The sequence below is a fragment of the Podarcis gaigeae genome (assembly GCF_964106915.1).
Source record: "Podarcis gaigeae genome assembly, chromosome: 14".
NCBI classification, from domain to species: Eukaryota; Metazoa; Chordata; class Lepidosauria; order Squamata; family Lacertidae; genus Podarcis; species Podarcis gaigeae.
Window position 1 is genome coordinate 38,907,336 of NC_139690.1, and position 16,549 is coordinate 38,923,884.

A 16,549-nucleotide genomic window follows, 5' to 3' on the forward strand; every position below is an offset into this window, starting at 1 on the left:
TCTCTGGCTGTTTTCTATAGCAGATTATTTCAGGAGGTCTGCTGATGCTCAAGGAAGTTTTCATGCTGTCATTTTTGCCTTCACAATAAGTTTAAATACTGTATATTTCCTTGAATATTGTAGAAAGGGCTATAATAGCTCATGGCACTCGTCACTGTCCTCCATGCGCCAGTAGCGGTTTAGTCATGCTGGCCACATGACCCAGAAAGCTGTCTGTGGACAAACACTGGCTCCCTCAGCCTGAAAGTGAGATGAGTGCCGCAACCCCATAGCGGACTGGACCAAACTGTCCAGGGGTCCTTTACCTTTTACCTTAATAGCTTAGGGGTCCTAGATTTTGTTCCTGTCATCCCCTTTAAAGGTTCAGGTAGTAAGTAATGGGGGAAGACCCCTGTCTTTGTCTGAGAGACTGGGCACCTGCTGTCACTGCTGAGCTAGCTGAACGAATAGCCTGACCTAGTACAGTGGTACCTCGGGTTACAAACGCTTCAGGTTACATACGCTTCAGGTTACAGACTCCACTAACCCAGAAATAGTACCTCGGGTTAAGAACTTTGCTTCAGGATGAGAACAGAAATCATGCTCTGGCGGCCGCCGGAGGCCCCATTAGCTCAGGTACTTCAGGTTAAGAATGGACCTACAGGACGAATTAAGTGCTTAACCCGAGGTACCACTGTATAAGTGAACAATTGCTAATTCATATCTCCCCCTTACATACTAAGCCTGTGCTTTGCAAAGAACACTGCCAGATTCACCCATGTGCATTCCGACACAGTACAGTCTTACAGGGACTACCACAGTGTCATTTTCCTTGATTCCCACAAACCTCTAACCCTGTTTATACAAGGACTATCCCTTATAGAAGAGGAGGGCAAAGATACCTGCGAAATTTACAGTAGATTGGCAAGGATTTGTGGCTCCCAATTGCTTAACAATGACAAAAAGGGACCTTTTGCCTCACTTTCCTTTCCATTAGCCCACTATAATGAAGAAAGGGTAACCAGGAGTGGGCTTTTGTATGAAAGAACCCTGAGGTCAGTTCAGTTCTGGTGCTGAAAATGAATCCTAGGATCAGAATGTACATAGAGACACCCTCTTCTTTCATTTGGCATGTGTCTCTTCCATCTGGCTCTTGCTGGTAGATTTTCAGATTCTAATACAAAGCAGATCTAACAAGTCTGCCCATCCCTGTTCTCTGTGGTCTCCATTCTACATTGGTGCCTATAATTGTTGGCAGATAAACAGCTCCATCAAAATTTCTGGATAAAGGCAGGTGGTTTTAGAGGTCTGCTATTTGGGAAAGATGTTCACTTAAACTTGATTCAAGCTCAGATCCATCAAGAAAGCATTGCGAGGTGAAATGTAAAGAGAAACTGGCAGTATCACACAACTCCTGGCCCCATTGTCTCACCCCAGCACCTTTGACATAGCTGTTCCAAGACCATCCAAAGTCTGTTAAAGTTTTTCTTCTTTTGGGTGAAACTTTCAGGTATGAGGAATGTAAAGAGAAATTGGTGCCATTCTTGAAGAAAGTTGGCTTCAATCCGAAAAAAGATATTCACTTCATGCCCTGCTCTGGATTGACTGGAGCAAACCTCAAGGAACAATCGGACTTCTGTCCTTGGTATATGTATGTATCTTTATCTTTATTTTATTTAATGTAATGCCCTGCTTTTCTGTGGAGAGCTAGATCCAAAGCAGCAAATGCAAAATGCCACATGTCATAAAACCCTGTAAAATCAAATTTAAGTAGTCTTAATAAAAATAGCTGTTAACTGACCCACATAGCAGCAGAGAATCAAAACAGTTTCACACTTCAGTGCAGCCACCACCATTAACTGTAAAGGCCTGCCTGAACAAGTGAGTTTCAAGCAGCTGCCTAAACTACACAACTTTCCAAAGATATCTGAAGGCTGTCCTGTATCAGGAAGTTTTAAATGTTTGATATCTCACTGTGTTTTTATATTATGTTGGAAGCTGCCCAGAGTGGCTGGCTGGGTGGTGGTGGTTGTTATATCATCATCATCATCATCATCATCATCATCATTGACGAGAGCAAGCCTGACAGACCTGTTGGTGTCTGTCACAGCACACTTCCAATCTGGGTCAAGAGGAAACTATCTGAAACAGGCAGTTTCAGCTTAGGCCCAGGTAGTCGTTCAGAGTGTTGGGGAGAGCAGGCCCATGGGAAGGTTGCCATTGGCCAGCCTCTTAATGATTGCCTAGAGCACTGAGGTGGGGAGAGTGCTGCAGACTACTTAAGAGACACCCCGGTTTGTGAGCTGATAATTGTTTTGTGTGCTTGAAGAAAAGCGATCAGGCCAGTACTGATGTGATCACAAGGCGAGTGGCTGCTCAAATAGCCCTTCTGCAAATCCTTTCTGTTAAAATTTGATTATCTGCAGATTTGATCCGTGTTAAAACTTAAGCACTGCTGGTAGGTTGGTAGCACTGAACTATTTTTGAAGCTGCGTTTTCAAATGAACCATTATCAAAGCTAGGGCACCTGTCTGTATTTTTTGTTGCCTCAGTTAAGATGGCAAGCAAGAATTCTTACAGTCTTCTAACCTTTGTACAGTTCCTAGGAATATTTAAATGTCTTTATGATGGTAGGGAAAATAACTTTATATCAGATTTGGTAGAATTTATGCTTATACGGTGGCTTTAAAAGTTGGTAATTCATGAATGTGATGCAGGTATATTCATCTCATGAAGAATGTTACTGTATCAGAAGTTAACTGTCTCCAAGAACCATTATAGGTCAAAATCTTAAACAAGACAAAGACATACCATGAATTTGCATGACATTATTTTCCCTCCTCTCTTTTCAGTGGGCTACCGTTTATTCCATATCTGGATAACTTGCCAAATTTCAACAGACCGGTTGATGGACCAATCAGGCTGCCAATTGTTGATAAATATAAGGTACTCAAATAACAGCTACCTTGAAGATTTGACACAATTGCTTTAATTGCTCAGTTTCTCATTTATAGTTGGCTGTGTCTCATGACTGCTTTCTCCTTCCCCCAAAATACGTTAATCCAAAGCCTGCCATTGGACTAAAATGTGCAAAATGCAATTGAATTGTTCTTCTATTATCTAGGTACTGTACCTTAACCTGTTTTGGTGACATATGACAGTTGGGAGTGTTAAGAACATAGGGCCATATTCAGCTAACTCATTGCACTAGCACGAAATTTTCCAGTAGCATGATAGAACTTCCCCCATTTACACCCCCAGGGCCTCCTCAGATCTAGGAGAGAAGCCCTAGAAGAATGTGCAGGGAGAGGAGAGGAGAGATAATTCGCACTCACTAAATGATCTCTCTAGCGCAACATTGAATACAACTCGTAGTAATATTTCAGAACATTTCCCTGCACTCAGTGAAATTATTAAAACATGCAACCTATAGGTCTCAAGCTGAAGACTTTGTTATTCTGTGACTGAACTGGAGTGTGCGTGCGTGCACCCTTAATGCACTCTTCTGGTTCCATTTTCTGTAAATGTAATGTCACAGCAATATGTGTAATTTTCTCACAATGAAAAGATTGAGATGAACTGAAATGCATGTGTCACATTATTCAGCGAGCATTGAGTACTGAGTCCCATTCACTTGCATGAGAGAATTAAGCCGAATTTTAAACATTAAACTTTCCCCATTGGTATCAGTGGGACTAAAAATGGCCTAGCTTTGTCTTAAGTGTCCACTGAAAATTGGACAGCATTGCTGCCTGAGAGTTGCTTACACATGGAGTTGGAGACAAATATTTTCTTCCTCTAACAAAGGGAGTCCCCCTTGAATGAGGCACAGGAGCCTTTGGAATCCAATCCAGTGCATTTAACTAGCATCATAGTTGCAGGACTTTCATTAGTCTATGGTAGACTTGATAAATTCCACAGCTGAGTTGGTAATATGCCATGCTTACCTGTTTAAATCCACCAGGTCCTGAAGGTCTCACAAAAACGAGTAACCCAGTTAAAATACAGCTAACACCAGCTAAAGTTTAGCATTCCTAAACCTCAGCCCTGAATAAATCTCTCTCCCCTCCCCCAAGTATAAATACTTACCTTTGCACCCTATCCTATCCTCAGAGTGTCTGTGTGGCCACCTAACAAGGTGCAGTTGCTGGTGGTAAGGAGGTGCTCTCGTGTGATCTTAAATATAAGGGTGATAACATGTAGATGTGAGCATACAGTTAACTAGTGGTTACCCCCTAATATTTTACCCCTTGGGTTTAATTTATCTCCAGCAAAAGCTCCTTACTGCTTTGATTGAAATTCCTTAGCACTATGCCAGATGTTCTCTTTTGTAAAGTGCAGTAGGCTCTATTTTGCTGATTTAAAAAACAACCTTTCTTTCCATGTTGAAGGATATGGGCACGGTAGTTCTGGGAAAGCTGGAATCAGGTTCTATCTGCAAAGGACAGCAGCTTGTGATGATGCCAAACAAGGTACGGCACGTTTTCCTCTTAAGAAGCTTAACTTTCTAGTGTTAAGCCTACAAAATAATTCTGATGTTGAAAATCGGCATTCCCCTGTGAGGTTTCTTTTCTGCTCTTGAGAAGGCTTAGTCTGCTTAGGCACTAATAAGCAGAAATATGCACATGATCAGCCTAGTTTTAGTTTGAGGAACTCCTGAAACATGTGCTGCTGTTTTGTTTTTTTTTTAGTTGCAATTAACAGGATCCTAGTCAGGGATGGCCAGGGATTCTATGCAGGGGACACACATTGCAGTGTGGAAGATAATAGGCAGAAGGCTTATGTTTGGTTCATAGGCAATGAAGTCTCCACAAGCAGATCTTACTGTTTCCCCCACCCCCCCAACCCATAAGAGTGGATGGTAGTCATTGACTTGATTAGAAAAAGTGAATGAGTACTGTCACGGACACAAGAGGTTAAACCCTCTGCTATACCCTTGAAACCCTAATTTCTTAAGGGAAGCAGATTTACCTCATCTGCCTCTCCCCCCCAAAAAAGAAAATTGCACCCAGTGCGTAGACACACACATACGCACTGATCATTTATAATCCTCCCTTTTCTTGAAGGTCTCAAGGTGGAGATACATAAACCTCGAAATCAAACTTAACAGTAGAAAAACCCAACCAGCAATAAATACAAAATTCAGAATCAAAGTTAAAAGACAAATTAGCAGCAACAAAGAAACACTGAGTCCCCAGTGCACCTCGCCTTCCCCCAAAGTCCAGGGGAAAGGGTATATTTTCATCTGTTGGCAAAACAAGAGCAGTGTAAACTTAGGCCTTCTCTTGAAGGTCCCGTGTTGGCATTTTTGCAATCATCACGAGTGTTTGGAATTTGGGGTGGAAAGGGGAACCTTAACATATTCTGATATCCTGCCTTGAAATGCTGTGGTTTACCCTGCCCAGAGTTGGGTTGTTTCATCTTGCCACCAATGCAGACAAGCTCTTGAGCTGCTTGAAATATGCTGTCCTTTAGTGTTGAGTATATGCTGCGGCTACTTTTTATGCAAGGCTTGCTAAGTTTCAGCTCAAATATCTTACCTGTGCTAGGTAGCCTAAAACATTTCAGATTTTCCGTTTTTTTAAAAAGGTTACTTTGAAATAGTAGAGAACAAGTCATCCTGAACCACCAGTCTCTTCCGTCTTTAAGGCAGAAAATTCCACTGTTGCACTTTTTTTCCTGGAAGCTTTCCAGAGCTTGGGTCTCACGCACCCATGTAAAATTCATACCTTGTGGTTCTGAATTCTGTATCTGTTGGAACAACTTTTGAAACCCAGCTTACTCTGCCTTGCATACTTCATGTGAACCCTGTTCATTATTAACAGACCAATGGAAAGTTAAAAGCTATATGTTAAGAACTCCAAGTCCCTGCTACACACTGCTGCAAACCATCAGGTTTATCTGATTTTGGCAGGAGTTGGCTCCTTTCAAAACAGGTGTTTCTCAGAAATACTCCTCCAAGCAAGTTGCCTTGTTTCACAACCCTGTACTGGTTTCATGTTGTGTCTGAAATCTGAGCGTGGGGCATCTGGTTGCAAGAGATATAAATAACCAGCACCCAGTTTTCTCTGCTTACCTTCATGACTCCAGTCTTCAATAAAACGGAGGGTGGGGTTTGGGGGGGGGGTAACGTTCAAAATACAAATTTTAAATGTGTTTCTACACTTACTTACCAAAGAGCAATATTAAGTTGATAGTCATTGTGTTGGAGAGGCAGAGGGAAGGGAAGTTTCTGCTAATAGAGGAGCCTTCTGGGAGAGAGGAGAGGATCCTTTGGTGCGAGGTATAAAGGGTAGAAGGGATGCGGGTGGCGCTGTGGGTTAAACCACAGAGCCTAGGACTTGCCGATCAGAAGGCCGGAAGTTCGAATCCCCGCAACGGGGTGAGCTCCCGTTGCTCGGTCCCTGCTCCTGCCAACCTAGCAGTTCAAAAGCACGTCAAAGTGCAAGTAGATAAATAGGTACCACTCTGGCGGGAAGGTAAACGGCATTTCCGTGCGCTGCTCTGGTTTGCCAGAAGCTGCTTAGTCATGCTGGCCACATGACCCGGAAGCTGCACACCGGCTCCCTCAGCCAATAAAGCGAGATGAGCGCTGCAACCCCAGAGTCGGCCACAACTGGACCTAATGGTCAGGAGTCCCTTTACCTTTACCTATAAAGGGTAGAGGATGAGCAAAGTAGATGTGTTGGGGAAGCACTGTTTTGTTTAGGGTTTTTTTTGTTTCTGGATTTGATAGTTTAGTTTTACCAAGCCCTTCCTTGTATTCAATGGAGTTTTCCTCAGAGCAGACCTTTTAAAATTAATGGACCTACATAAATCATGTTGATTAATTTCAGTGGGTCTTCTGAGTAAAACTAGCAATGGATACAGCCTCATGTATTTAAATTATTGTAAGCAACTTTTGGGGGGGGATGTTGCAAATTGCTAGAGTGGTCTGGAGCAAGGAAAGGTTTGACTAGCTTGCAAGTTGAGATGTTTGGAAAGTGGCACCCTGTATTATGTGATTCACTCCCAAATCACTTTTTTCTGTAACAGTATTTGGCTTTTTCCTTGCAAAAGGCCAGGGAGAAGAGGATATGATAGTTTTGCCTTAAATGTTCTGCTGACTGCAAATATTTAGTGACTTCCTGGCTATTGCATTCAGTTACTTTACCAGTAACTTTAGAGCAGCGGAATTAAATCTGCTTGCCTTGAGCATAAGCAAACGTGAATGTTCTCTGCAGAGTTTGTGATCCCACTATATGGGATTCTGTGTTAGACTTTTTAAAATATTGAATAACAGGGCAATGAATACATACTGCATTATAGAAAAGGAAACTTTAAAAAGTATTTTTGTACAAATATATAAAACTTTTTTTAAAGGGGGGGGGGGAAGAGTTAGCTATACAATATAAAAGCCAGCTCCCCTGCCTCCTGGTCTCCCAGAACCAGAAGAGGTATGAAAAGGGTGGAGCAAAGACAGAGAGGTCTCAGGTGGCTTGGAAAAAACTCTGGCGAGGAGGGGACTTAGGACTCAGCTATACATCTGCAAATAAAAGGTTTTAATTGTTTTAAGTGCAACATACAATATGACACTAGATGGCGATGGTGAGCCTTATGGAAAATTCAATGTATTTTTTTAAAAACGCTTTTTAAAAAAGCATTTTCAGAACTTTTTTTTATATGTGTGTGGATTCCACCTTAGGCAGCTATGAGAAGGTGGGGACTTTACTGCCTCATTAGGGCAAGACCTACTGGGAAGTGTTGCTGGGATCACTAGGCCTCTGCTGTTTTGGTTTATTTGAAAAATGTTAACTTCACTGTTTTATTGCCGACCTGCTCCTGATAACTGTTTTTATCAATTCTAATGTTTAATTCTATGCTGCTGTAAATGGCTTATATGTTTATCTGGCCTTTTGCAATCAAGAGTTATATAAATTTTGTTCGATGAATAAATAAAAACATTTTAAAGCCTTAACGTTGCTTTCTTGAAGCATAATGTGGAAGTCCTTGGGATCCTTTCCGATGATGTAGAAACTGAATCAGTAGCTCCAGGTGAAAATCTGAAGATTCGACTGAAAGGAATTGAAGAGGAGGAGATCCTCCCAGGGTTTATACTCTGTGATCTTAATAACCTGTGTCATTCAGGACGCACTTTTGATGCTCAGGTATGTTTGTTGGAAAACCATGTTTGATTTTCAACCGATAAATGAATAATACTAGAGTTGGTTGATACAGATATGCGTAGGTTGAGGGTATATCAGCAATTAAATCTTGTTCAGAAATCAGTGGTATAAATGTGTGAATTAAATTGTTAATCCTTTGATTTCAAAGTCTTCACCTTCTAGAAAATAAATTCTGTTTGCTTGCAAGTTAGTTAATTGTCCTAGCGTATATTTCTGCTTCAAGCAATATCTTCCTCCAGAGGAAAAGAGAGATGAGGGAATTACTGCCCAATATCCATAAGAAATTGGTGTTTTTCTACATTATGTTTACTTAGTTATTCTTATTGATTACAGATAGTGATAATTGAGCATAAATCCATCATCTGCCCAGGTTACAATGCGGTGCTGCATATTCATACCTGTATTGAAGAAGTTGAGATCACAGTGAGTATTTCTCTCAACTTCTTTGATTTAAAGATACACAATGGTGGCAAAAGGTTTGAGTGAAGTGTCTATTAATTGTGCAAATGGGGGGGTTTTGTCTCAGTTTTTGCTGTGTATTTAGTAATCTCCCACTGCCACCATTAGATGGTCTCAGCATCATGTTGTTATGACTTATGGCTAAATGCAGTCCAAACTTTTTTCAAAGAGGAACCAGATTTAATGAAGTGAAGGGCCGTGAGGGCCAACCAAAGTTGTTAAGCTTTTTTAAGGATTTTACCCCAGGAAAAAAACTGCCACACAGGCCGAATTAAACCGACCGGCGGGCCAGATTAGGCCCCCCAAATGGACTTTGGGCATGCCTGATTTAATAGCCCAGTGCATTCATGTAATTCAAAATCATTATGTTTTGAAATAGTATTTTACTAAGAATATTGAAAGTGTGTATCAGGTGAAGTAACATAGGGTAAAACTCCTTGTGAAAGGAATATATAGTGGTACATCCACCTAAGTTATTCTCTGAGTACACCCATTAAAATTAATGGACCTAAGTTAGCCGTGCTTATTACCGTATTTTTCGCTCTATAAGACGCACCAGACCACAAGACGCACCTCGTTTTTGGAGGAGGAAAACAAGAAGAAGAAAAATTCTGAATCTCAGAAGCCAGAACAGCAAGAGGGATCACTGCGCAGTGAAAGCAGTGATCCCTCTTGCTCTTCTGGCTTCTGGGATAGCTGCGCAGCCTGCATTCAATCCATAAGACGCACACACATTTCCCCTTACTTTTTAGGAAGGAAAAAGTGAGTCTTATAGAGCAAAAAATACGGTAATTTAAGTGGGTCTGCTCTGAATTGTGCTAGCATTGGATGCAACCTATCATTCTTCCTGTACTTCAGTTGAGGTGTTGAGCTTCTTTTGAGAGAGGCTTTATTTCAGGTTAAGGGGATGGGGAAGAACTAAATAACAATGAAACTGTTGTGGTTTTTCCTGCTGGACACCTCATGAACAGCTATTAAAGGACCAGGGCTTCTGCTGGAAAAAGAGAGCACATGTTCTATATCTTTTCTCTTTCCTTCTGTAGGCCTTAATCTGTCTGGTAGACAAAAAATCAGGAGAGAAAAGCAAGACACGGCCCCGTTTTGTTAAACAAGATCAAGTATGTATTGCCCGTTTAAGGACGGCAGGAACTATCTGCCTTGAGACATTCAAAGACTTCCCTCAGATGGGTCGATTCACCTTAAGAGATGAGGGTAAGAGGATTTGAAAATGGCTTGGTTTTTTGTTTTTGTTTTTTACTTTGTATTGCTGAATCATAGAAAATAAAATTCCATGCTTTGGATGTATCGGCTTTTGCCAGCTTTAATTCTGGAAGGCACCTATATGACAGCTTTCCCCACCCTGGTGCCTTCCAGATGTTTGGACTACAAGTCCTGTGAGGCTTGGCCAAACAGGCCAGTGGTCAGGATGCTGAAAGCTGTAATCCAAAACATCTGCAGGGGCACCAGGGCGGGGAAGGCTGGAAGATGATACAGTGGTACCTCGGGTTAAGTATTTAATTCATTCTGGAGGTCCATTCTTAACCTGAAACTGTTCTTAACCTGAAGCACCACTTTAGCTAATGGGGGCTGCTGCTGCGCTGCCGCTGCATGATTTCTGTTCTCATCCTGAAGCAAAGTTCTTAACCCAAGGTAATATTTCTGGGTTAGCGGAGTCTGTAACCTGAAGCGTATGTAGCCTAAAGCGTATGTAATTCGAGGCACCACTGTATCTCAAACTGCTGGCTGTCATATATAAACAGCACTGCATGTCAGTTGTTGAAAATCAATTGAACTTTAGTAAATATCCAGAGGAATGCCAAAATTGGCATAGAATTTAGGGGGAAGCAAATTGGTTTGGGCTGAAATGCAGATTCTCTGGTACAAAAAAAAAAATCAGAAGCCCTGTATCCATTTCCATTGTTGGGAAGGAAGATTTTATTACAGTTCATTAAGAAGAGCATAAGCTGCTCTGCAAAAACTAGTGTGTAGATTGAGGTACCACTCTCTAAATTTATATGCAGTACTAAATGGTTTGTTTCTGCCAAAGTTTGTTGAACAAACCAGGTTCTGACAAGCAAAATAACTGTGGCTTATTCCACTTAACATTGGTTTGATTTTCTAAATTTTCTTGCTTTGCTCCTTTATCGCCATGTGCATATAGGGCAAGATGCAAAAACGAAGGAGGGTTAAGCCCAAGGTCCAGAGGTAACGAGAAAACATTTTTAATGCAAGCCAAGTTACATAAGCCAGCATCAGAAGCATGGTTTCATATTCTGGTTTGTTGGCCACAAACAAACCATAGTTGGTTGTGACAGGCTTGCATGTACAAATAAGCTAACCCCCCCCCCCCCCCAGTTCGTTGTTAAGTGCAAACCAGGTTTTGTGTGAAATCTGTGTGACTGTTTGTTTACTTGGAAGGTTTTTAAAGGTTCACACATGTATGTCTCCTAACAAACCATTTCTGTGTTTTGTTTAGGTAAGACCATTGCAATTGGAAAAGTTCTGAAATTGGTTCCAGAGAAGGATTAAGCATTGTTTTTGACAAGCCTGCACAAATACTGTGAGGGGAAAAAATTGACTCTGCAAAAGCCTACTTCACATCGCCTTCTTATTTTCTTCCCATTGATAACCTTCTCCCTATATTTGCAAAGATGAGATTTCACAGCAAAGGTCCACATTATGTCAGCTTTCTCATATTGAGAGCTCTGCTATGCCACTGTTGAATTCCCCCCCAAAGTTTTTTTTTCCTCCCCCTTCCTCCTAAATTCTGCTTCCTTGGAAAGATTTGGCAATAGCTTTGTAAGTGATGTGGACATAATTGCCTAGAATTATGAAAAATCTATAGGATTTATGTTTATTTCCCCTCTCCCAGCATATTGAAACATTTTTCAAGGCAGATCATTAAGAGTGTGCAAGCGTGTGTGCACATGTTACAAAGACAATTACCATGTTAATAAACTATTCAATTTGAAATCTTTTTTCAGTATCTTAATTGCTTTTGAATAATGTTTTTATCCAGATGTAACACCTGTTGCATTAGCTTTTAACCTGCCAAGTAATCTGAATATTCAATTACTTAGGCTTTTCTGAAACCCAACTCTTTCCCTTTGCCGCCTCCCGGACGAAGTTATAAATGAAGCAATTAGACAATTGACAAAATTTGTACTAAAGAAACTTCTTTCTCTCTTTCCTTATGGTGGATTTAAAAAAATTAAATATGTTCATGCAAGTATGGTACTATTTAATTAGTGTTGCATCACTTTATCTACAAACAAACTTAACTTGATTTTTTTTTAGGCACTGGGGCAAGCTAGATCTACCTACAGTGACCTGAATTATACCATCAAATCCTTTCTGGCAGAAAATGCTAACCAATAAAATTAGTAGGACTGTTACATGACATCTCTGGCAATAATGCTGGTACATGATGTTAGGTCTAAAAACTAAGCACAGGTACCAGTTTATGATAAAGTTGCGCTGTTCATTCTACCTTTTAACTTGGAAGATGGGAGAATCTTTGGTTGCTGGGTTTTGTTTTGTTTTGTTTTTTAAAAAAAAGAGATTTGAAGCAAACCAAATAGGCCATAGAGGAGTGGTAGGTATTCACTCAACTGGCAGCGGCTGAATGATGGGTCATTCAGCAAGTGCCACTTATTTAATCCAGAAGGTTTGTTTGCTCATTAAAATTGAGAGTAGAATCAAGCACAGTCTATAAATTTCTGCATATCAAAGCAATTTGAGTTAAGGGAAAGCAAAAGTGAATAAAAGGATTTGTGGTTGGCAGTTCAAAGGAACAGGGGTTGTAAACTTTATGCTTGGCTGAATGTTGGTCTGTACCATTGCTATAAACAATTAGGGAAAGAGTTGAAAGGGAGGTGCAATGATATTCAAAGTGTTTAATGGCAAATCTCCATTATTAGGTTCATATAAGAAGGCTGACTTCCAATATTGTTCAAAGTGCTTCTCCAATTAAATCCTTTGCAGTGTATGTTCAAATAGTAATGTGCCCTTTCCCCTAAAGTTTACAGTCATGTGACTGTTTCATTTTACACAATTCTAAATTTAAAATGTTTGCCCTTTTTTGTTTCTTTGTAACTGTGGAACCTCCCATCCATTTCACTTGAGGCTACATTGTATGGACGAAGCAAAGTTTATTGTCCTTCAATTTCATATGACTACACTTGTAGCTACCGTAATGCATGAAATTTAAATAAATTTTATTATGTCTGCAAATTTCTGGGCTTTTATTTTTCTGGGAATCTGAAAGCTTTTAAAGTCGATAACTTTTAAAACAAAGCTAAAGAATTCAGATAAAGCTGAAAAAATTCAGAAATAATCCAGATTTTTTTTTCTTTTATAATGTAAGCTGAAGGAAGAGTCTTTGAAAGATTTGCCTGAGGTGATGAGCTTACCATTTTCAGATGTTACGTTGTGCTGTGTTTGTGTCTCAAGCTCCGCCTCTTTCCTTTGAGATGATTGCTAGTGAATAATGTAGTTGGTGAAGGGTTTTTTCTTCCTGACATAGCAAATGAAAATTCTTGGAGGCAGTAGTCATTGAATGCAGTCATTCTTTAGAGCAAAAGTTGCACTGGAGGACAGGGGCAGACTTTGGTCTTTCAAATTTCAGTGACACCCTGTGCGAAAATTCAGCCCCCTCTCGCCTTCCATTCTGCATGTGCTTTATATCATACTTGCAGCACACCCCTTGGCTCAGTGATCAGTGTGGGTGAACCAGTTACTCTGCCCTAAATGTGTGTTTGCTGAGGAACTGCAGGACTTAAGAATAGGAATGCTAACTGAAGTTGTCATATGGCATATGGAATTCAATTATATTTGCAGTGCTGAATGCACTCATTCCAGGGTTAAATATAACTGAAATGGAAAGGACTTGATTCAAGAAAACTGGGGCTTTTGGGTGTTAATGTGTGTTACCACTGCATTCAGAACCTCAGGCTTTAAAGTCCCAAAGACTTCTCCAATTACGTGATTTAGATTGCAAGCTTCTCTTCATCGTATTAAATCAAGCCTGGTAAATGTAAAGCAACCTCTTGGGCAGGCCTGAGGAATCATGCTGAACTTCAGGTATTGCTGAACTACAACTCCCATCAGCCTCAGCAAGCACGGCCAAGGTCCAGGGTTGATGGGATTTAACAATGTCTGGAGGGTCAGAGGTCCCCCACACCAGTTACACACCAGTTCTGCCTTGCCCATTGAACTGAATGGAGGCCCCTTCATTGGTAAGGGAGCTTCCTACATGCACCAGAGCTCATGTGAGGCATCACTAGACCAAAGTGTGTGCCTCAGGAGCTGTGAAAGCATTAAGACTGAAGGATAGTGCTAGTATCCTAAGTCAAATAAGTAAATTCTGGAGGCTCCATCTTTTCTCCCCAAGATAGAAAGGTTACAATTTAAACCCTCTGGTTTACTCATTCCACACAAATTTATATACAGGATATAAATTCCTGCTTGGACAGCTTCGTTGGTTAGAGCATGGTGCTAATAATGCCAAGGTTGCAGGTACAATTCCTGTATAGGACAGCTGCATATTCCTACATTGCCGGGGGTTGGTCTAGATTATCCTTAGGGTCCCTTCCAACTCTACAATTTTATGAATGTTTCTAAGTCAAGTAATGAAGGTCCCGTTAAACAATTTGCAGCTGTGCTACGACCACATCTTGCCACTAATCATGTAAAAACACTTCATCAATGTTCGTGGCTGTTTTGTATTTTTCTTCTAGGGGGAAAAATTAGAAACCCTGGCTAGGCTTCAGGAGAAAGCTTGGAAATGTGAGATTGGAAAGGATTGACTGTGTTAATAGCCATGACTTAAAACTATTATTTCAAACTCTGCTGACGATAAATGACTTCGTAGTGTGTTCTTGAATCTGAAAGCTTAGTAATGTAAGCAGTGATTAAACGCAAAACTTGAATGTGCCATAAAAGCTTCCTGATTAATATTCTGTAATGGGTGAGGATCCTCTTGGGCAACCCATGTGGGCCTCATGCCAGTGGCAGGTGGAGCAATGAATGCAAATTTTACTTTCGTACAGTAAGCTGGTTTCTATATGCACCCTGCATAGGCAAGCGGGAGTCACTATGAGGACACATTCCAGCTAGGAAGAAAACAGGGGTGTGTTAAGCAGAGTCAGGGGCGGGGGCTGCATTCACCCCCAGAGCCTGTGGTTCCTGGCCCTCTACTACCTACAAATTGGAAACACTGCTGCATTTCCTGCACACAGTTGAACGAACCCAGTCCTTGCAATGAATGAAAATGACATGAAGGTTGCCTTCTGTCAATGACAAGTGCCAATCCCAGGTCTCTATTGCAAAAACTCAGGGTTTTTATTGATTCAAATCTTAAATCCATTGCCCTTTATGTGTCGCAGAAGATGTCATTTGAGAAGAGTCTACCCATCCAATGTCAATCATTTTTGCTGGAATCATAAAACATCTAAAATCTCTCACATTTTCAAGTCTTATTTCTCCCCTTACCTTCCATGTCAAACAACTTGAATAAACTGTGGTCCAATAAAGAATACTAAAAACCTGTGTCATGCCTCCCGCGACTTCTTTTAAAACTCAAGCCTTAGTGTCGTGTCTCTGACCAATCGAAACACGCTTGCTTGTTTTGCTGGTTAAATATTGGATGTGAATCTAAATCATGGATAGGATGGTAGTGGTATTATCTAGGCTGCTGACAAAACCAGAGTTAAATTTATCAAATTAAATATGAAATATTTGGAAATAATTGACATACATATGCACTGTACAGCTAAAATTATTTAGGGTATTACGACATTTTTACGGGTGCCATCAAATACAGGAGTTCAGCTCTAAGGTGGGAATTAGGAGTAGATTGTTTGCACATAAAGATTTAGTAAGTGCCTTTGCCTGACAGGAGGATGCAGTTTTACAATGTATGGCATTCTTAGCTTACAGTATTTGAATGAGAACCTGTGGCACCTCCAGATTTTGCTAGACTACAAGCAGCTAGCTGGGTCTGATGGGAGTTGTAGTGCAGCAACGCCTGGAGGCCCACAGGCTCCCTACTGCTCTCATAGATGAAAGTGTGAAGGGAATACTGTCGCCTTGTCACTAAGCCTGTAACAATTTTTCTCTGGGCTGTATCACATCAGACTGCAGGTAAGGAATATCCAAGGATGAGTGAGAAATTTCCTTAACATGCTATGTTTCCTTTTTTGTCGTGGCTCCCCATTTGTAGAATGCTCTCCCCAGAGGCTTACCTGGCAGCACTCAGTCTGAAAAAGGTTCCACTCGTGATGTGGAAGCTGCATTTTGGGGATGTAAAAAGCACCACTGTTACTTATTAGTGCCAGTTTCCCTTGCTGCTTTTCAAATTCTGCATTTAGCTTAGCTTGAGGACTTTTTGGAGGTATTTCTCAAGTAAACAGACACAAATACAGTGGTACCTCACAAGACGAATGCCTCGCAAGACGAAAGAGTTTTCCGTTTTTTGAGTCGTTCCGCAAGAAGAATTTCCCTATGGGCTTGCTTTGCAAGACGAAACGTCTTGCAAGTTCTTGCGAGTTTGTTTCCTTTTTCTTAAAGCCGCTAATAGCCGCTAAGCCGCTAATAGCCGTGCTTCGCAAGACGAAAAACCGCAAGACGAAGAGACTCGCGGAACGGATTAATTTCGTCTTGCGAGGCACCACTGTATGTGTTCTGTTGCCCAGCTATAGAATTTTGCTTTACACGGACTATCATTTTATCCATTATTTTCCATTTAAATGAAATTACAATATACTCCTGCTACCTGCAGGTTTTTGACGACTTGGTACTTAAAGCATCTTACATGAATCTAAACCATTGCCCCACTCAGTGATATCAAATATGTAATAAAGTATATAATTTTGAAAAACTAGTGGGAGACAATCTAGAAACCAAGACTTGGCAAATAAGAGGGAAGTGCCCTGAGAAGAAAATGA

General features: G+C 40.8%; 1 protein-coding gene across 3 annotated transcripts in view; it reads left to right on the forward strand.

The window, feature by feature from the left end:
* The window catches only part of GSPT1 (G1 to S phase transition 1), a 37,075-nt gene extending 24,239 nt beyond the window's left edge, over positions 1-12,836 (forward strand). For all 3 annotated transcript variants that reach the window (XM_083711498.1, XM_083711496.1, XM_083711497.1), the window contains exons 9-15: positions 1,490-1,630; positions 2,832-2,925; positions 4,371-4,451; positions 7,953-8,126; positions 8,478-8,567; positions 9,647-9,815; positions 11,080-12,836. In XM_083711498.1, the coding sequence (XP_083567624.1) occupies positions 1,490-1,630; positions 2,832-2,925; positions 4,371-4,451; positions 7,953-8,126; positions 8,478-8,567; positions 9,647-9,815; positions 11,080-11,132 (802 nt within the window). In that variant the 3' untranslated portion in view covers positions 11,133-12,836. The remainder of the gene's footprint in view (positions 1-1,489; positions 1,631-2,831; positions 2,926-4,370; positions 4,452-7,952; positions 8,127-8,477; positions 8,568-9,646; positions 9,816-11,079) is intronic.
* The last annotated feature ends 3,713 nt before the right edge of the window (positions 12,837-16,549 follow it).